At 47.1% G+C, this 23,609-nt stretch overlaps 9 protein-coding genes and 1 non-coding gene across 10 annotated transcripts; 7 read left to right on the top strand and 3 right to left on the bottom strand.

Annotated features, from left to right (window-relative positions):
* Positions 1 to 12: 12 nt before the first annotated feature.
* On the top strand, positions 13 to 3,099 carry CNC01640 (glicosidase, putative). The gene is made up of 7 exons (XM_024656701.1): positions 13 to 1,013; positions 1,065 to 1,171; positions 1,227 to 1,365; positions 1,420 to 1,639; positions 1,687 to 2,173; positions 2,223 to 2,287; positions 2,339 to 3,099. Exons 1-7 carry the CDS (start codon positions 134 to 136, stop codon positions 3,066 to 3,068), a joined length of 2,628 nt encoding a protein of 875 aa, XP_024512549.1. The 5' UTR covers positions 13 to 133; the 3' UTR covers positions 3,069 to 3,099.
* On the bottom strand, positions 1,182 to 4,490 carry CNC01630 (60s ribosomal protein l7, mitochondrial precursor, putative). The gene is made up of 4 exons (XM_024656700.1): positions 4,425 to 4,490; positions 3,208 to 4,348; positions 2,347 to 3,154; positions 1,182 to 2,276 (listed from the first exon to the last, which is right to left on the bottom strand). The coding sequence occupies exon 2, from the start codon at positions 4,130 to 4,132 to the stop codon at positions 3,236 to 3,238; it is 897 nt and encodes a 298-aa protein (XP_024512384.1). The 5' UTR covers positions 4,133 to 4,348; positions 4,425 to 4,490; the 3' UTR covers positions 1,182 to 2,276; positions 2,347 to 3,154; positions 3,208 to 3,235.
* Positions 4,491 to 4,630: 140 nt separating this feature from the next.
* CNC01620 (conserved hypothetical protein) lies at positions 4,631 to 9,378 on the top strand. The gene is made up of 7 exons (XM_569506.2): positions 4,631 to 4,830; positions 4,878 to 5,036; positions 5,082 to 5,343; positions 5,391 to 6,699; positions 6,748 to 7,880; positions 7,927 to 8,535; positions 8,586 to 9,378. The coding sequence occupies exons 1-7, from the start codon at positions 4,683 to 4,685 to the stop codon at positions 8,941 to 8,943; spliced, it is 3,978 nt and encodes a 1,325-aa protein (XP_569506.1). The 5' UTR covers positions 4,631 to 4,682; the 3' UTR covers positions 8,944 to 9,378.
* A 342-nt stretch (positions 9,379 to 9,720) lies between these two features.
* CNC01610 (hypothetical protein) lies at positions 9,721 to 10,465 on the top strand. The gene is made up of 4 exons (XM_569504.2): positions 9,721 to 9,967; positions 10,023 to 10,082; positions 10,134 to 10,234; positions 10,288 to 10,465. The coding sequence occupies exons 1-4, from the start codon at positions 9,885 to 9,887 to the stop codon at positions 10,353 to 10,355; spliced, it is 312 nt and encodes a 103-aa protein (XP_569504.1). The 5' UTR covers positions 9,721 to 9,884; the 3' UTR covers positions 10,356 to 10,465.
* A 214-nt stretch (positions 10,466 to 10,679) lies between these two features.
* On the bottom strand, positions 10,680 to 11,782 carry CNC01600 (hypothetical protein). Its single transcript, XM_024656699.1, has 4 exons — positions 11,594 to 11,782; positions 11,133 to 11,528; positions 10,860 to 11,075; positions 10,680 to 10,810 (listed from the first exon to the last, which is right to left on the bottom strand). Exons 1-3 carry the CDS (start codon positions 11,685 to 11,687, stop codon positions 11,038 to 11,040), a joined length of 528 nt encoding a protein of 175 aa, XP_024512382.1. The 5' UTR covers positions 11,688 to 11,782; the 3' UTR covers positions 10,680 to 10,810; positions 10,860 to 11,037.
* A 287-nt stretch (positions 11,783 to 12,069) lies between these two features.
* CNC01590 (Rab escort protein, putative) lies at positions 12,070 to 13,867 on the top strand. Its single transcript, XM_569500.2, has 4 exons — positions 12,070 to 12,699; positions 12,751 to 12,982; positions 13,036 to 13,439; positions 13,490 to 13,867. The coding sequence occupies exons 1-4, from the start codon at positions 12,156 to 12,158 to the stop codon at positions 13,810 to 13,812; spliced, it is 1,503 nt and encodes a 500-aa protein (XP_569500.1). The 5' UTR covers positions 12,070 to 12,155; the 3' UTR covers positions 13,813 to 13,867.
* On the bottom strand, positions 13,821 to 15,538 carry CNC01580 (hypothetical protein). Its single transcript, XM_024656698.1, has 2 exons — positions 15,457 to 15,538; positions 13,821 to 15,407 (listed from the first exon to the last, which is right to left on the bottom strand). Exon 2 carries the CDS (start codon positions 15,164 to 15,166, stop codon positions 13,958 to 13,960), a length of 1,209 nt encoding a protein of 402 aa, XP_024512381.1. The 5' UTR covers positions 15,167 to 15,407; positions 15,457 to 15,538; the 3' UTR covers positions 13,821 to 13,957.
* Positions 15,539 to 15,749: 211 nt separating this feature from the next.
* Positions 15,750 to 16,978, top strand: CNC01570 (expressed protein). Its single transcript, XM_569496.2, has 2 exons — positions 15,750 to 16,003; positions 16,068 to 16,978. Exons 1-2 carry the CDS (start codon positions 15,784 to 15,786, stop codon positions 16,754 to 16,756), a joined length of 909 nt encoding a protein of 302 aa, XP_569496.1. The 5' UTR covers positions 15,750 to 15,783; the 3' UTR covers positions 16,757 to 16,978.
* An 888-nt stretch (positions 16,979 to 17,866) lies between these two features.
* On the top strand, positions 17,867 to 17,948 carry CNC01560. The gene has a single exon. It is a non-coding gene; the product is annotated as a tRNA-Met (tRNA).
* Positions 17,949 to 18,118: 170 nt separating this feature from the next.
* Positions 18,119 to 23,488, top strand: CNC01550 (conserved hypothetical protein). Its single transcript, XM_024656697.1, has 30 exons — positions 18,119 to 18,225; positions 18,296 to 18,331; positions 18,403 to 19,163; positions 19,213 to 19,228; positions 19,274 to 19,295; positions 19,346 to 19,374; positions 19,428 to 19,493; positions 19,555 to 19,680; positions 19,734 to 19,948; positions 19,999 to 20,125; positions 20,174 to 20,424; positions 20,477 to 20,557; positions 20,605 to 20,651; positions 20,701 to 20,750; positions 20,805 to 20,857; positions 20,908 to 20,917; positions 20,973 to 21,038; positions 21,091 to 21,469; positions 21,528 to 21,629; positions 21,690 to 21,754; positions 21,812 to 21,856; positions 21,908 to 22,139; positions 22,205 to 22,301; positions 22,355 to 22,380; positions 22,436 to 22,518; positions 22,580 to 22,590; positions 22,641 to 22,764; positions 22,805 to 22,974; positions 23,028 to 23,106; positions 23,159 to 23,488. The coding sequence occupies exons 2-30, from the start codon at positions 18,309 to 18,311 to the stop codon at positions 23,376 to 23,378; spliced, it is 3,576 nt and encodes a 1,191-aa protein (XP_024512380.1). The 5' UTR covers positions 18,119 to 18,225; positions 18,296 to 18,308; the 3' UTR covers positions 23,379 to 23,488.
* Positions 23,489 to 23,609: the final 121 nt, after the last annotated feature.

The raw sequence follows: 23,609 nt of genomic DNA, 5'->3' as shown, positions 1-23,609 counted from the left end.
GGCGGCATGATCATGGGTGGGTAGTACTTAGCACCCATCTTACCGGTCTGCCCTCCGATGTCCATTTTACAAGAAGTATAAAGTCGATCAATTCTCCTCACAACACCTCACCCACCTACTTTCATCGACCATTATGCCTATCGTTGAGCGCGAACTTTTTGGGTTCCAGCTTGCTACCAGTCCCTCCATAGGGGATTCAATCACCTCGTTCTCTCTCGTCTCCTCCCCGGAGAGCATCTATAAAGACTTCACCTACAGCATCTCTTTCCCTTTACCCAATGTGTACCGCATTCTCCTCACTGGACCCAATAGGACCAGACCGCTACAGGACAATGTTGTACTAGATACCTCCGAAAGCAAGTTCAAGGTGATCGCCTTGGATAATGATGGGTGCGAAGCCACTTTCGATTTCCCTAGCCCCATCTCCGAGAGCTTAGACGGAGCCGAAAAGCGACGCCGCCAACTCCATCTTTCATGGAAAGAGCACATCACTCTCACAACATACGAGACCCTTCTCTCCACGGGACAACAGCTTCGTCTTTTGGGAGACCTTCCGAACAGGTCTTATGCCCTTACCGAACATGGTGTAATGAGACACTGGTGGGTTGAAATTGACAATCTCCATTTGGGCTTGGGGGAGAAGGCAGCGCCTCTAGATCTATCAAACAGGTCTTTCATGAATCACGGCTCCGACTCTGCTGCCTATGACGCCTATCAAACCGATCCATTGTACAAGCATACACCCTACTTAATCTCCACACCGAAGCCCACGTCCGAAGGCGAAGAACTCCCTTCCACTTATGCCATTTATCATCCTACAAACGCTGGAGGGGAGTGGAATGTTCGCAGGCTTCATGATGACCCTTGGGGGTATTTCAAGTCTTACACTCAGGATTATGGAGGACTTGAAGAATGGGTCTTAGTGGGAAAGGGAGTCGAGCAGGTTGTAAGAACATTTGCTGAGATTGTTGGAAGGCCAAGACTGGTGGGCAGGGATTGGTTAGGATATCTTGGTGAGTCTCATCGAACCAAGTATGTCATCTCCGATGCTGACTCAATGAAAGCCTCCGGTATGGGTCTTGGAGAAAGTGACGATCCTCCCGCTCAGGAATTGCTTTCTACCTGGCCTGAACTATGCCGAAAATACGACATACCTTGCTCAGCTATGCATGTAAGTCTCGTCAAAGGCTTTACTATGTAAATTAACTGACATGGGCCGGCATTAGCTATCGTCGGGCTATACGGCAGACAAAGATGGAAATCGCTGTGTTTTCACCATGAATACAAAGCGATATCCAGACTTCAAGGGGATGGTCGCTCATTTTCATAAAGCAGGGATCAAAGTGGTTCCCAACATCAAACCATGTGATTTCGTATTCGCTATCTTAATGATGCTTTTTGACTGACCCCGAGAAATAGATGTTCTTCAGACGCATCCTCATTACAAGGATCTCCATTCATCCAACGCGCTGTTCTACGATCCTTACTCTAAATCTCCTGTGGTCACACGTATCTGGTCGTCAGGTGTGGGTGATAATGAAAAGGGCAGCTGGGTGGATATGACAAGTGAGGAGGGACGGCAATGGTGGGCTGACGGAGTGAAGAGTCTGATTGATCTAGGGGTCGATGGGATGTGGGAGTAAGCCATTTGTCTTGAAGCCAAAGAGTTCAGCTAATGAAAATCAGTGATAACAACGAGTATTATCTCCACGATGATTCCTTTGTTTGTGCGACTTCTTTGCCCCACGAATTTACGTCCTCTCCTTCTGGACCGGTGACCATCGGCGAAATAGGTCGCATGATCAATACTGAGCTTGTCAACTATGTTTCGCACACGACCCTAGAAAAAGCCCACCCAACCCGACGAACCTATGTCCTGACCCGTTCCGGGAATGTCGGCACATTCAAATATGCCAACTCGACCTGGTCAGGTGACAATTACACTTCCTGGCACAACCTTCGTGGATCTCAAGCTATTCAGTTCAATGCCGGTATGTCGCTTATGCAAAGCTATGGATCCGACATTGGTGGGTTTGGAGGACCATTACCGGGAGAGGAGATGTTTGTGAGGTGGGTGCAGTTGGGGGTGACACATTCGAGGTTTTGTATCCATAGCTTCAAGCCCGATCAAAGTGATATTAGCGGAGTGGGAGCGACAAACACCCCTTGGATGGTGAGTACATTGTCAAATTCGTCTAGAGCCAGTGCTGATGACCACGCAGTATCCGGCTGTGTTGCCTATCATTAGGGAGGCGATTAAATGGCGATACGAGCATCTTCCTTTCTTGTAAGCCACCTTATCCGGTCCGTTCCAACTTCAGTAACTTATGAAATTTAGTAACTCACTCATGTGGGAGTCTCATCTTCGCGCTACTCCCACTACGACCTGGCTCGGTTTTGGCCCATTCGCGTCTGATCCTGCACTCTACGAAGCCTCCATCTTAGAAGGCTTTGACGCTTGGCTCGGCACTGGTCGAATCCTAGTCTGCCCTGCGCTATTTGAAGGTCAACTCACTCGAGAAGTGTACTTCCCCAAAGCATGCATGGACGACAAGAGCTTGTACTTTGATCTCCATGCACCATACAGAACGTATAAAGCGGGAGACAGAGTAATGATCGCAACGCCAATGGAGCATATGGGCCTGTTTGCAAGGGAGGGTGCGGTCGTGCCAGTAGGCAAGAGATATCACACTGTCACTCAAAAGCAAGGTCCAGCAAGGCAAACTCCAGATGGGGTTGATGTTGTGCTCGAAGACGAAGGTGGTGTAGTCGGACTTGATGACTGGCGAGGCGTGAAGATCTTCCCTGGCCACGAAGGAAATGCCTACAGAGGCCAGTGGACAGAGGACGATGGCATTTCAGCGACACCGGACAAAACAGTGGTCGAAGTGGAGTATGTGGGTGGAAAGGACGAGGTGACAATTGGATTCAAGTTGACGGAGCATAAGTTCAAGACGCTGTGGGGTCGCAAATTAGCGGTCCTGTTGCCAGTTGGGGACGAAAGATCAGTGAAGGGTGGGAAGGAAGATGTATGGGAAGGACGAAAAGTTTGGAATATTGAATTTTAGTTAGCCGATTTTTGATATATCTATGTTTACTCGAATCTTAAAGATAATAGTAAATGCATGATTACCATGAGCAGGCCAAAGTCTTCCTGAATGATGAAAATTCAGCCGTTATTTTCAGTGACATGTCGGCATTACGTACCAGCAATCCCCTCACTCGTGCCACCAACCTATCTCCTGTGGAATGGTATTCTAAACCCACTAACCAATGTCCTCGCGTGTTCCTGGGCGTTTTCCCCCGTGAGATTGGTCTTGAAAAATACATGGAAACCGTGCATTTTGGGGTAGGCATCGGTGTTGGCCTCAATTTGAGGGAAAAAACTCATAGCGGTAGGTCCGAAACCAAAAGACACGACACCAGCCAAGCTAGCGGGAGAACTTTTGGGTGTAGAAGCAGGTGGAAGAGGGACACCTGAGAAATCTCGCAGACGGGGAAGGACAAAGTCAACAAGGGACTGGATGAAGTCGTACATGGCTTCGCCCTTGAGTTCGACCTTGACAGCGACGGGCATCCCCTCTCTGAGTTTCCAGGCAGCCGCGGACTTTTTGGCGGTGATGACCTGGACACCGGATGAACCTTTGCGACCTGCTCCGTTGGGAGTCTCACCAGAGATAGCGCGAAGAGCAGCGATAGCTGAAAGAAGGGAGTTTTTGTTGCCGATGGCTTCCTTCACCATGGTATGGACAATGATGGACTCGAGTTTGGGGACGGTCGCCGGTGTGATCTCGGTTGTCTTAGTTCGGACGGCACGGTTACCTCTCATGATAGGCGGTCGGGCCCGGTTTGCCTCATACGGTGTTTGAGGGGGCTGAAGAGTTTCAGGTTTGGCCGGACGCTGAGAGAGACGATGGGAATAGGTCATGTACATGACGTCGGAAGCGAGGGAGTTGTTGTAATGTTGGGAATATCGAGAGGCATGGGTGGGACCGAGGTGAATGTAGGGAAGAGACCATTCGTCTTGTTGCACTGCGGCCTTGGTTGAAGCATGGCGGGAGATGGGAGCGGCCCTCTTAAGAGATACTCTGGATGCTGAGGCAGTAAAGGACCGAACAGATTGGGCGCCCATAATAGTAACGTTCTTTTTTGTATGTGGTCAACTTGTTTCGTTATGCATCAAGTTTCGCTGTTTCGTCCTGAACATCCACTTTTCTCGATTGTGCCTTTCCTGTCAATTAGGCGCGAGTAAGAAGTAGGTGCCTTCTCAACCAGCCTTAAATAGGCGCGTCTGGGGGATGAGGTGCCAGGAGTGCAGCAACAGGCTGGATAGCGAGTGCAGAAGACGCTGTTGTTCGTCGTTGATGCAAGGCAAAAAATCCTCGTCAACAGATGTAACAAACAGCATTTGCAGGTCCACATACAATTGCGGCAACCAGATGAGTGCGAAACTCGCTTCCATTCAGTTATATTTCGTGCCCTGCCAGTGGTTCGTACGTAGGATGAAAGCTGAATGAAGGAGAGATGCCTAAGGCGGAATCAAATTGGTCAGCAGAGGTGCAAGCCTTGCCTCGGAGCCTTCTTTCAACAGCCGGGCCTTGACATATTGTCAATTGATGTCGAATGAATATTCACCTCTATGGGTTTGGCTTTCAATCTAATTGGCACCCAGCAAGCTTTCAATGCCGTCGCCCCCCCTCTCCATCCTCCAGTCTCTTTCCCCGCGAATCGCAGTCCTGACTTCCGAAGATGTAGTTAAATCATCAAAAGAGAACGGCTGTGCAGGCCTCCACGAGCTCCTCAGGCCATGGGAGGGTGGGACAGAGAGAGGTGTGCTTGTTTACTCTGATGCATGGTACCCTGCTGACTAAAGCCAGTTTCGATATTATCAACAACGCTTACACCCACAGTACACCCCACGTTCCCCGTGCGCTTCGTCTCTTATGACACTGTTTACACAAACCCCCCTCGCTCGGCACCAAGTCCTGACATACTTGTAGACATAATAAGTAGCGTAGTAGGAGCCAAGAAACCCGGTAAGCTATTGATAAATTTTAGACTTATGAGCTTACCGCTAGTAGAGGATGAACAACACTATCCCCTGACGCGATCTCTCCTTCTCTCGTCAAGACCCGTCGCACCGTATGAAACATTCAATCACCCTGTTGGAGTCCTGTTCGCTGTCTCCACATCCACTCCTGACCCTTTAGGGGCACTCAATAAGCTTCATGCAAGAACGATTGCACCTTCAGCTCAAAGTTTACCTTGGCTAGATGGACACACAGTACTGAGGTTCTATGTAGTAGTCCACGATGTCAGTCAAATGGGAGACGACATGACACCGTGAGTTTCATGTCTACCTCGGCACAGTATCTGGCTAATTACAAAAGTGCGCACGAGCTCCTCGCGAGTGTTAAACGAGCGTATGGGCCCCATTCAACTTTACTGGTCATCAACTCTCAGGTCGACCGTCGGCCAGAACCACCATCACCCGATACATCCACTCACCCTGCCATCATCGTCCCCCGCCCATTCACACCAGAGAATGTTAATCCATCAGCTCTGTCTCAGGTCTATGCTTCAGCTCTGTCGTCCTTGACACTATCGCCCATGTCCGCTACCTCTCCCTCAATGAAGGATGACAATGGCGAACTAAATGGCTTAGACAAGCCCAGGAAACTGTATGGGTCAAGACTAACAGCCGAAGATACCCAACGTCTCGCTGCCCTGGTCCGAGAGCTAGTTGTGCAGAGTCTTGTACCTTGGATGGAGGCGCGGATAAGAGAATGGAGTGAGATATATCACAATAACCGGCGAGGAATCACTGGGCGTTTATTCGGGGCGGGCAGGAAATTTTTTGGCAGTCGACCCAATAGTCCAGCTACGAACGCTGTGGGTTACAATGCCTCTGCAGGTTACTACTCCCTAGCTGCAGTAGAAGCATTGTCGAGACGTCTGGCCGACTTTGAATTCATGCTACGAGATTATCGCTCGGCTGCGAACATTTATGACTCTCTTCGACGAGATTTTGCACAGGATCGAGCGTGGCGGTATGCGTCTGCTGCCACAGAAATGTATGGCCTCTCCCTACTCCTTGCACACTCCTTTTTCTCCCCCTCTATTCCCCCTACCACAACGCCGATTCCGTTCACAAACTTGCAGCATACGGAAATCACATCGTGGCTTGAGCAAGCTGTCATTTCCTATCACCAGTCTGGGCCGTCCTCGCAGATACAAATCGATGCTCTTCGAATCACTGTGCTCTATTACGAAGCTTGGAAAGCTATTAGAGAATGGAGAGGCGTCGGGGCCGCGCTGGTCAAGGGTGCCGGGGAGGCGGACGAAGTTCCTAGTGCAGTGTTGATCGAGGAAGCAGCTGTGGCCGATACAGAAGGTGGAAAGAGTGGCAAAGGAAAGAGAAGAAGCGCGTTCCATTTGATACTGGCAGCTAGGCGGTATGAGACCGCTGGACTAAAAACGTACTCCCGGAGATGCCTCGATCGCGCATCACAAATATATCGATCAACCCCATGGACCGCGGCACAGGATCGTATCGAATATTCACTTGGTCGACAAGCGTACACGCTGGGAGAAAGCGATGTCGCCGTGGAGCACTTTTTGAGGTTACTGAAAAAGGAGAACACAGGTGTACCAGGTTCACAAGCTGGTCCTCTGCAGGACATGGCATTGGCGTACGAGGTAAGTATCCTGAACCCTAGAGCGAACGAATGTTAATAAATTTGGTAGCAACTGCGTGTCCATCCGGAACTTCTAGAATCATCCAAGGACAGACTCCAGCTACCCACCCCAATCTTTGATGTAAAGAAGACGCGCATTATAACATCATTTTCATCTTCATTTGAATCCGGGCCATCGAAGGACAACTGGGCACAATTGGAGGAACAAGCTTTGAGAAGCTGGGACAGAAAAGGGAAGAAACCCTCTAATTTGCTGCCGGACGAGAAGAGAAATATCGTGGGCACAGACGAATCCTTTATTGTCGAACTGGTAGCAACCAACCCTATAAACGCACCCTTGTTCCTTTCGGACATCGCGCTCGCTTTTAGTCCATCAGATAATATCACAGTCTCACCTGTCGACGAAATCACGCTCAATCCTTACGAAACTCGCGCCATTTGCGTCAATGTTACCGCAAATGGTGCCATGTCTACAACTAGCGTTATACGTCTGTTTGGCGTCTCATTCAGATTCCATAAATTCTTTCCCTGTACCCAGTCTCTCGAAAGAAAGGGAAGACGTCTTCACGCTACCAAAGCTCATCGTTTAACACCGACCTATGCTTCAGATACCTCACTCTCTCTGTCTATTATTCCTGAACGTCCTCGGTTAGATGTCGATTTGGTGGGCATCCCAGACAGAGTGTTTGTGGGCGAAGAAGTGGGAGGTATCATCAGAGTTAAGAACCCTGGACGGAAGACCGTGAAGGATTTGAAGATGATCTGGACCAAAGGAGTCTTGATCAGGAGGAAAAATGATGCTGATGAGTCGTCGACGATGACAATATCAAACAGGATAGAGAACAATAAACCTTCGATTTTACTGCCTGAAGAAATTCCGGCGGGTCAAACAAAGGACATAGCTATCATCCTCAGCGGTTTCAAGCAAGGTCAGATCAACTTGTTAGGCCTGATCACTTTTGAAAGCGCAGGCGATGGGGAGATAGTTGCGGGCATAGTGAAAACCTGTATCAACGTGCAACCCCTGATGACATTCAAGACCACGATCACGCCCATTGAAGCCAGTGCCAAAGAGCTTGCCTTAGTTTTGGAGGTGATGAATGTCTCGTCGACGGAAGTGCGCGTGGATGGCGTACATGGCGTTAGTGTGCTGTGGAATGTGAAAGCCCATGAAGTTGTGGGGTACGTCCGTTTATCATTTTGAAATCTATACGCTGACGCACAACAGAACTTTACTGCCGAATCAGACGCTTCGCTCGGTTGTCCAAATCAAGCAAGGAGCCACAATTGCTGATCTATCCCAAACAGCTGTTGTCGAGGCTTTGGCAAAACTCATCGAAGGTCAAGCACCAGATGAAATCGCAGCGGACATTCAACCGACTGTATCTCTTTGTTCTGAACTGCCGATTGATACTCTACCTCATTACTTCGCATCCCGCAATATACATCGTATCTCCTATTTGCGAGAGCAATTTCCCACAATCTCTGCCGATTTTCTTCCCGACCTCTTTCCGTTATTAGATCCCCTTGATCTCGATATTGTACTATCGTACACCATCTGTTCTCCCAATTCCCTGCGCAAAGGCCGTCTCATATCCCACTCTCTACGGCCTGCCCCGTCATTCTCCATGGTTGAGTCTCTTCGGCGCGATGTGGAAGCTGCTATTGCGGGTGGATCGAAGCAGACGCGAACGATGTATGAGGAGACAGGTCGATTGAGAAGGGTGCTGATGGCTAGCGTCTTGGATGGGTGTTTAGGAAGAGAGGAAGACCCTGTTGAAGTTACTGTCAAGGTTGGAGAGGATAATGGGCCGATTGAGCATGATTTCAAAATGGGGTAAGTGTTCCAGTCTGGAAAACGCATTTTTAGCTGACACGTCATGTAAGTGCTTGCAAGGTCCCAGTGGCATTTACCATCCACAACCGGTCTCCCATCCTTCCCATACGTTTCATTCTCTACTTACCATCCCCGTCACCTTCTATCCCATCTATAGCTTCTGAACCGTCAGCTCTCATTCCGGCTCGATTTATCGGCAATCTTATCTTTCGCGGCACCTTGAAATCTGGCGAGACTCATGTCCTGAATTCGGCCGTCTGGGTCTATATAGCGGGTTTGATGAGCTTGAATGGCTGGAATTTGATAGTTGAGACTGGAGAGATAGAGGTGGATACAGCAGGATGGATACCGAGGAAAATTTGGAGTAAAAAGGGATCAGAGAAAGTTGTTGAGATAAGAGGATTATGAGCTATTTTAATGATTAACGAGAATGTATCTATGTGATGCAGACGCCGTTCCTCCGTCCTCAGACTCAGGCTAGTCGCAAATTCTACTATTACCTCCTTTTGCGTAGGACAAACTGCCCTAAATGCTCACAGAACGCGTCGTGTGAGAAAACGGCAGACGAATGCTTAACAGATGTGTGCAAGGAGGCACTTGGATGGCCCCATAGCACTATTTGCGATAGCATTGACAGTGGTGGAATTTTGGTACAACAGTGATCTCGTTGGTGATATTGGTGGTCAGTCAGGAGTGCTGTTTTAGTCTATGATTTTGCTGCAAGGTTAGGTGAAAAAGAGGAAAAGCGAGGTAGCTATAGTTCATTTTTCGTTGATTAGCAAACCCCCCCTCGTGCGAATGTACTTCTTGTGAGAGCGCCAGCCACCTGCTGGCCAAAACAAGTTCGGCAGCTGAAGTCTACTGTACCAGTACTGTAGTTTAGTTGATTATTAATTATTGTGTACTATAGTCTGCCGTGCGCCAATTTCATGTCGCCGAAACGCCGCAAAAGCGATTTACTAGACTTGTTGTTGATAGGTCTTCTTTTTCTTTCACAAGGAACGAAGGACAAGCATACATTTGGTCAGCCAATCAGAGGCAGCAATCATGAGCAGCTTGAACAAAAGTGGTGACATCACCCCCAATAAAAGTAGTCAATCACGTGATTTTGTCTATTTCGGTTGTTTTTTATAATGAAGAAAAGGAAATGATTATTCGGCGTTATGAAATCGCCGTGTAATTCCCCGTGGTTGTTTGTTTGCCACCACTCCACTCAGGCCGCCCTTCTGCGCTGAGCTATATAATGGAATTCCTTATCTTTTATTCTAATCCTTCTTCCAACGAACAAGTTTACAAATACTCTCTCTTCTCTTTCTTCTCATTTACCCCCCAATACACAACACTTAATCATGTCTGGTCGAGGAAAGGGTGGCAAGGGTCTCGGCAAGGGTGGTGCCAAGCGACACAGGAAGGTCCTTCGTGACAACATCCAGTAAGTAGTTGTAGTTTTCCCATCATCTCGGAGTCGGCGCTTACTCAATTTGCAGGGGTATCACCAAGCCCGCTATCCGACGTCTTGCTCGACGAGGTGGTGTCAAGCGTATCTCGTACGTTTGATTATCTTGCATTGGTATGCTGAATACTAATTCCTTTGTTAGTGGTCTCATCTACGAGGAGACTCGAGGCGTCCTTAAGATCTTCCTTGAGAACGTCATCCGTGACTCTGTTACCTACACTGAGCACGCTAAGAGGAAGACTGGTGGGTCGTTTTGAAATATTTATCGTGTGAGCATTTTACTGACGTACTCTTAGTCACCTCCCTCGACGTTGTCTACGCCCTTAAGAGGCAGGGCCGTACCCTTTACGGTTTCGGTGCTTAAGCCATTTAAGTGTTGGTCCAGGAGGTAGCAGGGCTTTGTCAATGTTCTTCGTTTTCGCTACTTTATTTATATATGCCATCGTGAGATGATGCACGTTATGTTAGTCTGCATTTGTGGAATTTTTCGGTACATTAACACGGCTCTGCCCAACTGAGCAGCATTCCGCAGGAAGAGGCTTCCCGCGTCGATGCTTATTAGGTCACAAGGATCAGGATCAGTTGCCTCAGCCGCTCAAACTTGCAGTAATGTCCGTTTACCTTTCAGTTCTGTTGTGTTTGAACATACAACAAAGTTAACTTCGTTAAATGGCCATGTCCATCGTTCCCAGTCATTCATGAATTTTCTTGTGGAATAATAATGCCCTGAAGTTTAATCGTACAAGTGGTGACGCGATGATCATGATTCTATCTATGCTAAAGTACCTACTTCTTCTCCTTTTTTACCACCGCCACCCCCTAAAAGTCATTAGCAACGTCGAAATAACATCAAGCGATGACTACCCACTTTGCTATTAGGTGTCACTGCCGCTGCCCTGATTTTAACAAATGATTTCGAATACCCTATCATCTAAGTCCACAGCAATTTGCACGTCTAGGGGAGCCGCCCACATAAAGCTGATTCCGTGTTCCATGAATGGTTAAGAAATTGTTACCTATTCGGCTACTATGGATCGATATTTATATCATGTATCATACTTGGCTCTCCGTGCGAGACGTTTTTCTGTACGACGTGGTTCGTTAGCAGGTAGAGTATAGGAAGTGGTAAAAAGGACCACACCTTCTGCAATTCTTGTCTTATGCATGTTAATTACAGCTTCCTTGGTTTTCTCTGACTGGGCCATCTCGGTAGCAGTGGCGAATAAGAATTGTCCCCACCCTTGCTTGAAAGTGTTGGCTTCTGAGATCACATCCACGATTTCCGCTTCCAGCTCTTTCTCTGCAGCCGCAAACCTAGCCATGGTGTCGTCACCAACAAGACCTCGTGTATGAAGGCTAGCAAGGGCAGTCTTGTCGTCTTTGAGCCGCCAGATACGTTGAACGTCGGTGATGGCGCGAGACAGGAGAGCAGCCTTGAGGAGATTTTCGGGTGCGGGCGGTTCGTCAGCCAACAGAGACATATAGACTTCTCGGGTAGGATGGCTAGGAAACCATGGTTCTATTGATGTCTTGGAGACTAAACAACGTGAAATAGTCAGAAATAGTCAGTCACCATTATCAGAAGAAAGAAAGCAAGCGTACCAGCTCGTCGCCGTCTGTAGACACGAGAAAAGATGGCCATTGCTGTGACAAGCACAGTGATATAGGCCACTGGAACAAAGAGTGAGGTTGTCATGGTGAAGATGGATCCTCGCTGGTGGGTCGCGAATGCTACTCTATTTGTGCAATGTGTATTCGGCGTTGTTAATCGATAGTTGCTCGTGCAACGGCCAGGGAATGAGAGCTCCTTGCGACAGCGAAGCAAGACGTGAATGGCGTTTACGTAAATGGAAAAGTGATGACGCAGGTGTGTGTTACTATCACTTTTTTTGGCTTGTTGTGCGTGTATGTCCTTTTTGTGTCGAGCTTAGCTTGCTTGGAATTAGAAATTAGCTTCCGTAGATAATTAACAATCAACAGAGTCTTTTGGTGCTGCCTGATAATCACCCTGCCATGTCATGCGCGTGCGAAGAATATGAACGAATGAGATAGTGAAGTAAGTATGCATAAATCATTCCTATATCAAAGGGGTATGGCCACCCATAACTGCACCTACCACTATCATAAAGCTCCAACGATTTAATTGCACCACAATCTCAATTCCATGTCCAACATTGAACTTGAGTCCGACTCATACGACGTCGTAGTCATCGGCACTGGCATCGCTGAGAGTATCGCCGCAGCCGCCCTCGCGAAAGCTGGCAAGACCGTTCTGCACCTCGATCCAAACGAATATTACGGAGGAGAACAAGCTAGTTTGACACTAGACGAGCTCGTTGAGTGGTCCACCACACGCGTAGAGTCTTCTTCAGCGGCAGTGTCATACACACATGCGTCGACATCCGTCGTTACGCCTACTCTGCAAAATGATCGACGACGATATGCCTTGTCGCTTTTTCCCGCCATCCTGCCCTCTCGAGGACCTCTAATCGACGTGCTCATTTCGTCAGATGTCAGTAAATATGTTTCCTTCAAACTTCTGGACTCGGTAAATATATGGGATGAAGATTGTGCTGGGGCAAGGAAGGTTCCCGGAAGCAAGGAAGAAATTTTCAAAGACAAGAGCGTGTCCTTGATGGACAAGAGAAAATTGATGAAGTTTTTCATGTTTGCTGCAGGAGAATTTGAGCATAATGATATTATTCGAGGTGAGACCACTGGGCTTCAAGTTCAATATCGAAGTTAACGCTTCCGTTTAGGCAAAGAGACGCAGCCCCTCCTGGGTTTCCTGCAGGATTCCTTTGCCCTTCCAACAGGTCTTGCGCTTTCGATAGCGTACGCCATCGCCCATTGCACATCACCAGAAGACCAAACGCTACCTGCATTAATGAAGACAAGGAGGTATCTCAAGTCATTAGGGCGATATGGGTCCTCCGCTTTTCTTGTGGGACAATACGGAGGAGCAGGGGAAATAGCCCAGGGATTTTGCCGGTGAGTCATAATTTTTGCTCCTTCCACATGCCAAGGCACTCATCCGAATTAAGTGGTTGTGCTGTTTATGGGGGTACTTATGTTCTAGGTCAATTCGGCAAGCCGACATTGATCGATGCGAACGACGACGACGTGACTCTCAGTCTCCCATGCCATCCTCGACCTGTCACAGCCAAGCATCTGATATCTTCTTCAAACCATCTTCCACCATCACTTCTTATTCCTAAATCAGAGCCGTCAAAAAGGACTATAACGGCCCATAGCATTGCGATCATTTCTTCGTTACCGAAAGTTTTGCAGCGCCAATTACCATCTGCAGATGATGAAAATGGAAGAAGTCAATTACCCGAAGAAAATGATGACACAGGGCTAATCGTCTTCCCACCTGAGAATGGTAATCCGACTGTCAGGTGTTTGATAAACGGTGAAGGAACAGGAAGTTGCCCGTCTGGACAATGTAAGTGTGCGGGCTGACACGCGAAGGTTAACTCCTGACAATGTTCCTAGACATTCTTTATTTCAGCTGTCCGGCATCGACCGCATCATCACCATCTAATCTTCTCAAACCATACTTGCAGCGAATCACTTCCGAACCACTCTTTGAATCTTATTACGTATCCACCCGAGCGACGTCATCTTATTCCGCATCGTCTCCGAAGGTCATCATTGTAACGCCTTTTTATAGAGATGACTTGATCACGGAAGGATTAGACTGGGAGGTAAAGGAGGCTGAGAAAGCATATTACTCAGTGGTGGGTCAAGATGGAGTACCTTTCTTTGATGTGACAGAGAGCGAAGCAGATGAAATGGGTATCTTTGAGGATCATTGAGTACCATGATCGTATATGCATGTAATTGAATCACTCATGGCCCATGTAAGAAACAAAATACGCAATGAAGGAGACATACGCCTGGGAAACAGAAGGATGTAGCCATTAGAGGAAAAAATAGTCATCCTCCCAAGCCCAGACCACCTCAAAGATACGCTTGAACAACGTCTTCATTGATGGCTCCACTATCCACCAAACGGCCCAGCAACAATTTCATCCCTTTAACTTGCATTTTTAACTCCTCTATCCTCTTCTCAAGATCCTCCACCCTTTCAATCTTAGCCCTCCTTTGGTCTCTCGATCGCTTCGCTGCGTTTTTTGCTTTGATCCTGTTTCTCGCAATCTTCTCTCCGAAACTCTTTGCATGAGAATAATGGCAGGGTTGTACGTGTTTGAGAAGCTCCTCAAAAGTAGGAAAGGATTGGATTTTAGTAACACTCATTCCTAAGGCCAATTCGGCTGAACCGTCGTTCAGGAATTTCTCGGGAACAACAGATTTAGGACGGGTAGTAGAAACTTTACTGTTATGGGTAGCATCAGAACCCTCTTTAGGATGCAATTCGCTGTTGAAGACAACATTGCCGCTATCGGTTACAGGTGAAACGAGCTGCTGGGATAACAAGGGAGGTTGCACACCGTGGGTAAAGTCGCCAAATGAGGAAGTGACATCCCTCCTCTTGATTTCACGACCGTTGGTCAATTCACTTTCAAACACTTTGCGTTTCAAAGTCACATCGTCGGGATTGACGGACAGAAAAGACTCGTTGTCGGCGGGTGACACGAAGAACTGTGAAAACACATTGAATTGGACTTGAGGAGTTGACAACGGTTTTCCCAACTTCCGAAACAAACTGGCATGATCAAATTGACTGTTTGCCTCATACTGTTGTCTTGCTTGGCTATCAAACTCTAATTTGATTGCAGGCGAGGTGAAATCTAATGATCCAGGAATGATGTATTGCTCGGTGATGCTATCGAGTTGACGAAATTGGTTTTGGTTTAGCGGCTCCGAGTCAAGGGCCTTGTGAACATCCAAGAGCTCCGGGACGAATATGTTAGTCGGACTTGAGGCATTTGAGTTAGGAGATGAGAGGAGAAGTGATGTATCGATACCTGCCAGCTGAGACACCGCAGTATTTGTTCCATTTTTGTGTGTGGTCTTTGTTGCATTGAAAGCTTCTCGCCATGGTTCTCCGTCATATATCGGTAAACGCGTAACGTCGTCGTAAATTGTTGCACCAGGTGCAACTACATGGGTTTGTTCTTGGTCAGGGCTTTGTTGTTGTAGCATATGCGAGTCAAAGCATTGTGAAAAATCAGACTCCGCCGTGAGACGAGAAATGGCGTACGCCATGGCTGATATGAAGTGGAGCAATAGTTTTTGTTGAGAGTAATAGCGCAGTTATGGGTTGTAATTGTTGTGGCTGACTGGAGAGATGGTGGGGATTTGAGTATCGGGATAATGTACCGCAAAAGAGACAGGGCTTAATGCTGTAAGCTGATTGTTGGCGATCTTGAGATATAGTGGCTAAGGGGCACGACAAGAAGCTGAGAAAGCGGTGAAACCCCGAGAGAATGGCCTTCCTTTTTTCTTACTGTGACTTTTAAGCCCTTGCAATTCGGTACGTAGCAGGATGCTCCTACAGTCGTTTCCATCCTTTCAATGCGATGGTCTGTCGATGCCTTGTGTCCTCCCTCTTGCCGCAAACCGTGAAATAATAGTAAAATAGATACTTATTTATACATATAATCACCACAACCAATATGTATATAACAATACGAAAAACGAAGGAGCCAGGGAGATGCTGACAAGGTGATGGTGCTGCGCCACCTTTCGGCATTAAGAAAGGGATTATTAAACGCCTAAAAATGCCATTCTTCTGTTATAAACATCATCGCATCGCCCTTCATCAATTCTTAACAATAATTTATACACCAATAACGCCCGCAACGTTATTAACTACTTTCACCATGGGCCGAAGTCTTGATCCAGTCTGGGAATTTTATTATCGCATTGAGCAAGACGTACAAAGTCTTGGATTGAAAGCAAAAGCCAACTCTGCCCACAACAATGGCTGGTGCAAGAACTGCGTTAGAATGAAGCTCGTCGGCCCCGAGATGGCCACCTGGGTACCCGACGACTCTGTTCTCGCGGAGACTGGTCAAATAGAGACCGCGCGACGTTATAAAGGTAAGGGCCGCTGCTTTAGGATTGCACAAGAGAATATGGAATAACACAATGCTTTGACACGTAGCCATGTCTCTTTGCCAGCCCTACACTGGTGTTCCATCGCGTCTTCGCAGTCACCTACAGAGATGTTCCCATTCCCAGGGAATCATGATCCCAGATGCTGTTCCACTTAAGAAGCGAAAGAGCCACCCTGGTTCACCTGGAACAGAAGCAGGACCTAGCGGCAGGCACTCAACGCCCGTCAAGGCCGGAGGCCGGGGCAAATTGAGTGACGAGCAGCAGGGTGAATTCAATGTTCACCTCTGGCATATCTTCAACATGTTGGATATACCCATTGAAACGCTTACCAATCCAACTTTCGTCCAATTTTTCTCGAAATATATACCACAAGCTACTTTGCCGTCTCGCAGCTTGTTCTACACGCTTTCTGCGTCAAGGAACATCGCCCCTCCTAATCTCTCATCAGCGGCAGCGACTGTGGGACCCACAGGTTCTCCTGACTTTCAGGGACTGGCTAGATTGGCGGCCGGGTTCGCGTCAGTTCCTGGTGTAACGGGCGTATCCGAATTATCTGGTGTGCAAGGGGAGTCTGGCGTACCTCATCACGTCGAATCAGATGGAGCACACGAACCAGATCTGTCTCACGACTCTCAAATGCAGCAAGTTTCGGGGGCGTCCCATATACGGGGCGTGCCAGGGGTGTCAGAAGATGATATTTCAGACGGTGGAAAAGGCGAGCTATCTTATGAATGAAACTGGAAGCAGTTGTTCTTTTACATAAGCTTCCTTGACCGTCTGAACCCACTTCGTGGTCTGAAAGCGCTATACAAGTACCGTCCTATATATGTTCAATATCTTCATGTCTGCCTCATGTTCATGTATCTGGAAAATTATACAATGCGCTCAACTAGACAGATGAAATCAGGAGGATATTACTGCAACTGTACAGGATGTGGATTAATGAATACATATGTTCACTCAGTGAAGGAGTCTGAAAGAAAAAGGTGCTGTAATCTGATATTCATTTAAAATCACTAAGCCTCAATCAGCTTTCACTATTGCATCGTAAATCACATTTGTACCTACCGTCTTGCTGTGCCACAAGGCGTCTAAATTAACCCATCACAATCATACGAATCAGCTCAGCAACCGCTACGGAGAAGTCAGCTACTCAATGGAGTCTTCCTTCAATTGCAATGAACTTACTGCCTCCCACAAGAAGAAACCCAATAACGATCAACACCCAAGTTGCTACACTGCGTCGTTGGGCCGACCTTGGAGGACGAGCCGTTCTCTTCCCCGCTTGGGCCCGAGCGGCAAAGTTTGCATTCTTGCGTCTGATGTCCGCGTTGGTAGGCTGCATGGCAAACGATGGGTTGAATGTGAAGATGTCAATTGTCGAGTAAGCAGGTCAACTACACGAACATGACACCATACATGACCACATACCATAATTTATACTATCGTTCAGACAGCTATTGCGATAGCAAATATTAATTTTAGTAGAAAATGTCGTTAATCGAAAGTTCTGATTTCGAAGGTTGTTTTGGGAGGGAAGGGCGGGGGTGTCTCTTCACTACTTGGTCCACGCAGCGTCCAGATGCACCTTCAATTTCGCTAATATTGGTGAACCAGCGTACGTGTGCAGTGATTAAGGGGAAAATAGTTGTAGTTGTCTCCGGCAGTAACACTATTTCTGTACAAGACTTTGCGTTGACCTAGGTGACGAGAGTGACGAGCATGATACTAAGCAGCCGCCGTTGCTTGCCAGCGCGACACCGGGATAAATAAATAGAACAGTATGGGTTACTCGAGGTGAAAAAACGTATCACATCAGACAAATAAATGTTTTTATTTAATTAAAACAGCGTAATTCAGAGGAAGAATGCAAGGCTCATAATTATTTGGTACCTTGAAGTCGCTGGATCGAAACCAGCCGCTGTTAATTTTTTTGTGCCTCGGAACACGATAAAATAACCGGCGGTGCTACGTATCTCTCCATTTGGCTCGACCAGCGATGAAGAGAATCGCTTGTGGTTCCGCTGGCAATGGAAACTGGTAATATTTGTTAGACCATAGCACATAATATGTATCGCACATAGTACATTCATAATAGCAACGTCATAACCCCCAGTACCCTCCTGGTTTGGATAAACCATCTATCAAGTGATAAACACATCCATAGGCACATTACATAAGTTACCGCCTCCTTCACAGCGAGTGTAAGCTAAGGGCGCTCCGCCCTGTGATACTTGGATTATTTGGCTTCATCTGACAATTCAGACATCGAAGATAGACGGAAATAATGCCTTCCGAAGGCTCTCAACAGTGAGCAATTCATTCAAGGAAAGAGGCTGTTATTCATTCGTGGTCTCTGTTATTCATTCGTGGTCTGTTAGACCATCCCTTGACTCTTTCTTCAAGCGTAAAAATCCTCGAGTCGAGCCATACTCAAGGACCGGCAATAACGCTATTATAGACCTCACAGACTCCCCTCCAAACAAAAAAATCAAACTTGATGATGAGGGCAGTCAGAAAAATCGATCTATGACACAGACGTCTTCCAGTTATTTCAAAGGACACCCCACAGCGAGACCTCTCTCGGTAGATAAAAGGCTGCCTCGCAAGCCATCGGCTGCCATCCAAGCTTACAAGCTTCAAGATGTAATACCGCCGCAACCCTCTCATTCAGGTTTAGCTTTTGAAACATGCTCTTTAGTCCCTCAAGCGTCGTTCGTGCCAGATTCTCAACCTGAGCCGTCAGCAAGTCCTGCACCACAACGCACCACAGAACAGCTTAAGAGGCATGAAGAATGGAAGACTAGGATCCTTGCCATGAGTGGTTCGTTTCGACGAAAAAGGTCTTTGGCTCTAGATGAGGCAGTTGCGGCGGAGGCAAGGGAAGCTGCTGGTCTAGAAGACGAAGGCACTCCCTTTGACGGCAGTGATGGGGACGACTATAAGAGCGAAAGCGAAAAGAATGCAGAAGAAGTGGGAAAGCAGCTTAAAAAATACGTTGCTAAAGAGCTAGCAGGGAAAGGGAAAAGTAAAGGGAAAAAGAAGGAGGAAATAGGGCCTAGCGGGTTAGCATACACGCCTTTAGAGAAGCAATTCATGGAAATCAAGGAGCAAAACAGGGACGTTCTCCTTCTTATGGAAGGTGAGCTATTTACATACTCAAATCGATATAACGCTAACTAGTCAATTAGTGGGGTATAAGTACAAGTGAGCACAGAACGTTAGAATTGGCAACCGCTGACTACGGCTCAGATTTCACGGCGAAGACGCAAAAGTGAGCTCAGGATATTATTCATGAAGTCAAACTGAAGTCTATTCATACAGACAGCCAGTCGCGAATTAGGCATCGTTGCGTAAGTGTCAGGAAGGGTGCTAGTTCGCATTTGACCCCATGCCACTACTACAGCTTTCCTAACAGGAATTTTTTCACTGCGTCGATACCCACTCATCGACTGCACATACATGTCAAAAAGTACCGTAACTCGGAGAGATGACACAATTAGTGCTAATCAACCTGATCAATTCTTCTCTAGACTGCTGTCATTGGGATACAAAGTGGGCGTGATTACTCAGACAGAAACGGCGGCCCTTAAAAAGATTGGCGATAACAGGAATGCCCCGTTTGCTCGCAAACTCACTCACCTTTTCACTGCTGCCACGTAATTTAGATTAATACGCTTTAGCGTTGCGAGCGCTGATCCGTTGCCTATAGCTATGTCGAAGATCCCTCTCTATCATCATCATCGTCATCATCTTCATCCGTCCGCTTTGATGATCCTGTCGTCCCTGGCACCGCTCCTCCACCTACAAATGCTCTCGTTGCTATCGTGGAACAGCCTGTGGATAGGGCCAGCGATGACAGAGTTAAGGTTGGCCTAGTTTGTGTCGTCCCAGGGACAGGAGATATCACATGGGATGAATTTGACGGTGAGTGTAGAGATTCTCATGAAGCTGATTCTCACCTATCTATGCTCTAGACTCTCAAATTCGGACAGAATTGGAAACCCGCCTTGCTCACCTATCACCTGCCGAACTTCTTCTTCCAAAGCAGAGGCTTAGCAAGGCGACGGAGAAGGTGCTGACGTATTTCGCTGGCGAACCGAAGTGAGTGGGTAGGCGATCCAGTCGACAGCGAGGCTTACAATGTTGCAGACATCGAGGCAGAAACGCTGTCCGGATTGAAAGGATAGACAATATTCCAGAATACGATGCGGCGTTTGATTTTCTGACGAATTTCTATCATTGTAAAGAGCACAAAGCTACAGTATCCAAAGGGGATGTGAATGATGAACGGCACCTTATGACAGAGGGAAATAAGCAATGGAGCTTGCAACCCAAGTTGAGCCAGGATGGGGCAGATATCTCATTGGATGAAGAGATCTATCTAGCATCCGGTGTTAGCTGTAGGTATCATCATTTGCACATGCAGTTTCGTGCTAATACATTGTTTATCAGCTAGCAAAGCAATCCTAACCCTAGTTGATTTTCCCAAACAAGTCGTGATCTCCATGGCTGTCGCTATTCGATACATGAAAAGTTGGTGCATACGCCCCTGTTTCTATGCTAACGATACTATTGTACAGGGTTCGGTTTGGAAAATGCTTTTAAGCATACTTCCTCGTTTGTCAGAGTAAGCCGCTGCTGTTAAGCTTCCGAGTTGGGCTTATTGAGTCTTCAAGTTTGCAAACCGGTCTCATATGTTACTGTCAAGTAACACTCTGGCCAATTTGTAAGTGCGCAAATTCTTGTAGGACACACATATACCAACTCCGCGTATCGACAGAGAGATCTATCAGAACCAGACTGATGGAGGATTGTATGGAAGCCTGATTTGGTGTAAGTGACAGCAGATGTAATGAGGTGGGAAACTGCTAATCTTATCCTAGTGCTTGACCAGTACGTCACGCATAAGAACTCATAGCGAGAGATGTCCAACTCTAAATTCTCCTAGCTGCAAGACCCGCATGGGCAAGCGTCTTCTTCGCGAATGGGTGGGAAGACCATTACTTGATGTTGCGTATGTTTACATCAGACTTACACCCTTCAAACCTCTGGCTAACCCTCCAAAGGGCCTTGAAAGCTCGGGCCGACGCCATTGAAGAAATCATGGAAAATAATAGCTACCATATGGAGAAACTTCGCAGCCTTTTGATCAACATGCCGGATCTTGTTAGAGGCCTAACTCGAGTTCAGTATGGAAAAGCAACGCCGAACGAGCTCGCGACTTTACTTATTACCCTCGTACGCTTGGCTTCAGAGTTCAAGCCCAACATGGGCAATGTTTTCCGATCATGCCTTTTAAACAACATACCCAATACGCTGCCGACAATTCTAGATACTTCCCAAAGATTTCTAAATGCCTTGAACTTAAAACAAGCAAGGGAAAATGACGTGGCCAATTTATGGGCTGACCCAGACCGATTCCCGGATATACAGGATGTCAAAGATGTTAGTAATCAGCCTGATTCTGGGAGATCATATTGCATCCGCTGACATTTATAAACAGTGTATAAGCGTCTGCGAGATGGAGTTGAACGAACACCTCATGGAATTGCGGAAAATACTGAAAAAGCCTACACTTAGGTATATTACAGTCTCGGGCATTGAGGTGAGTCAAATTGCCGAAGAATGGTCAGCGAAACAAAACAAGGCTGATCTGCGCTCATAGTATCTTGTGGAAGTTCCAATCCGAGATACGAAAATCGTACCTGCTCAGTGGATGAAAATTAGCGCGTGAGTATTGCAGCACCAGCTTTCCTACAAGTTCTGACACAAACACATGCCAAACAGCACTAGGACTGTTAATCGATATCATACTCCTAAAATCCTTGCAATGTGAGAGTTGTTTTTTATTTCGGGAGTGGCATCTGACATAGGGATCAACAGCACGAAAGAGAGAACACAGCATCTAGAGAAGCTGTCTATTGTCGCTCGTGAAGCATTTATAGCCTTCCAGTCTGAAGTTGCCGAATATCATGAGCTTGTTGTGGTTTCCAAACAAATTGCCGTCATCGACTGTCTGATGTCCCTGGCTCAAACGGCTGCTGCCTCCGGATACTGTAAACCGAAATTTGTAGCTGAACCGGAGCTGAAAATATTAGCTGGCAGACACCCAATGGTGGGTAGTTTAGGCAGAGGAGTTTTATATGCGAATTCAATCTGACCTTATACCAAATCATACAGGTGGAAATGCTCAGAGAAGAGTCATATGTCCCATTTGATATCCACTTTTCGAAAGAGGAGGGAACGACCAAAATTATCACTGGGCCGAATATGGCAGGTGAGCACCGGCGACTACTGACATAAGGTCAATCTTACGGTGGATAATCACAGGTAAAAGTTCGACTGTTCGTGCGATGGCGAGTGCTTTAATTGTATAATGCATTCAGAGATCGAATCACTGAAATTTGGCAGGCCTTGATCGTATGTATGGCACAAATCGGATCTTTCGTGCCTGCGGCCTCCGTGACACTTAGTGTACATGATTCTGTTCAAACGTGAGTTGTACATGATGTCGACCATTGCAAAGCCATGCTGACGTTCCCCGGCCTTATGTAGGAGGATGGGGGGTAAGGAGTTGTTTTTTCACTGTCTGGACCCCCAATCTGATTAATCACAGCTTCTGATGAAATTGGACGAGGGAAGTCCACGTTCATGGTAGAATTATCAGAGACGAGCGACATTCTTCAAACCATAACACCAAGATCTTTGGTAGTTTTGGATGAGCTCGGCCGGGGAACAAGGTAAGCTTTTGATAGGGAGCATGAGCTGAATTATATGTAGTACTTACGATGGCATTGCTATTGCTTATGCTACTTTGTCGCACATCGCCGAGATCGGATGTAACACGCTATTTGTCACACATTATCCTACGGTTGCGCAGGACTTGGCCAGAGAAAAGCCTGACAAAATTAGTAACTGGCACATGAGTTTTGACGAGATTCAGATGCCTGGTATGGATCAGCCTTGTCCCATGAAATAAACTAATATTAGACGTTCATGGCAGATGGCGGTGCAGAGATCACTTTCTTGTATCAGCTCACACGCGGATTACAAGAGGCCTCTTTTGGAGTATGGTGTGCTCGGTATGCGCATCTGTCTTTACCGCCAAAGTATTGTGACTGACATAGTGTCAAGATTGGCAGGTCTACCAAAACCTATCCTCGACACTGCTCAAATGCGGTCCAGTTCTCTCAAGGCAGAGACGCAAGAAAGATTGAGAGGTATAGTGGCAAGAAGGGTTGGTTGGATGCTGCACAATCTGTTTGACAACAAAACCAGCTCCAGCCAAGTGCTCAGGAATGTAGAGATGTTGCACAACTCTTTGTCTTCAAGTTCTATTTCATTCTCTCAGTAGTATTTCACTCCTAAGTGGAAATCGTAGAGCTCTTTTGTCTTCTTGAGCTTTCGCCTGTGTCCATCTGTCCTGAAAATGTGATTTTGTAGCAAAAGCATGTATAATTTCAGACACAGCAGTACAGGATAGATACCTAAATGCACACGCTAAAAACTACTACAACAGTATTTTCAGGAGCCATGGTGGATGCTCTGGGCGTGGGGCAACAAGAACAAAAACCTCATCGTACCG

This window comes from Cryptococcus neoformans (assembly GCF_000091045.1).
Source record: "Cryptococcus neoformans var. neoformans JEC21 chromosome 3 sequence".
NCBI classification, from domain to species: domain Eukaryota; kingdom Fungi; phylum Basidiomycota; class Tremellomycetes; order Tremellales; family Cryptococcaceae; genus Cryptococcus; species Cryptococcus deneoformans.
The sequence above is the reverse complement of the archived record's forward strand: the minus strand, read 5'-3'. Positions and strand labels throughout refer to the sequence as shown.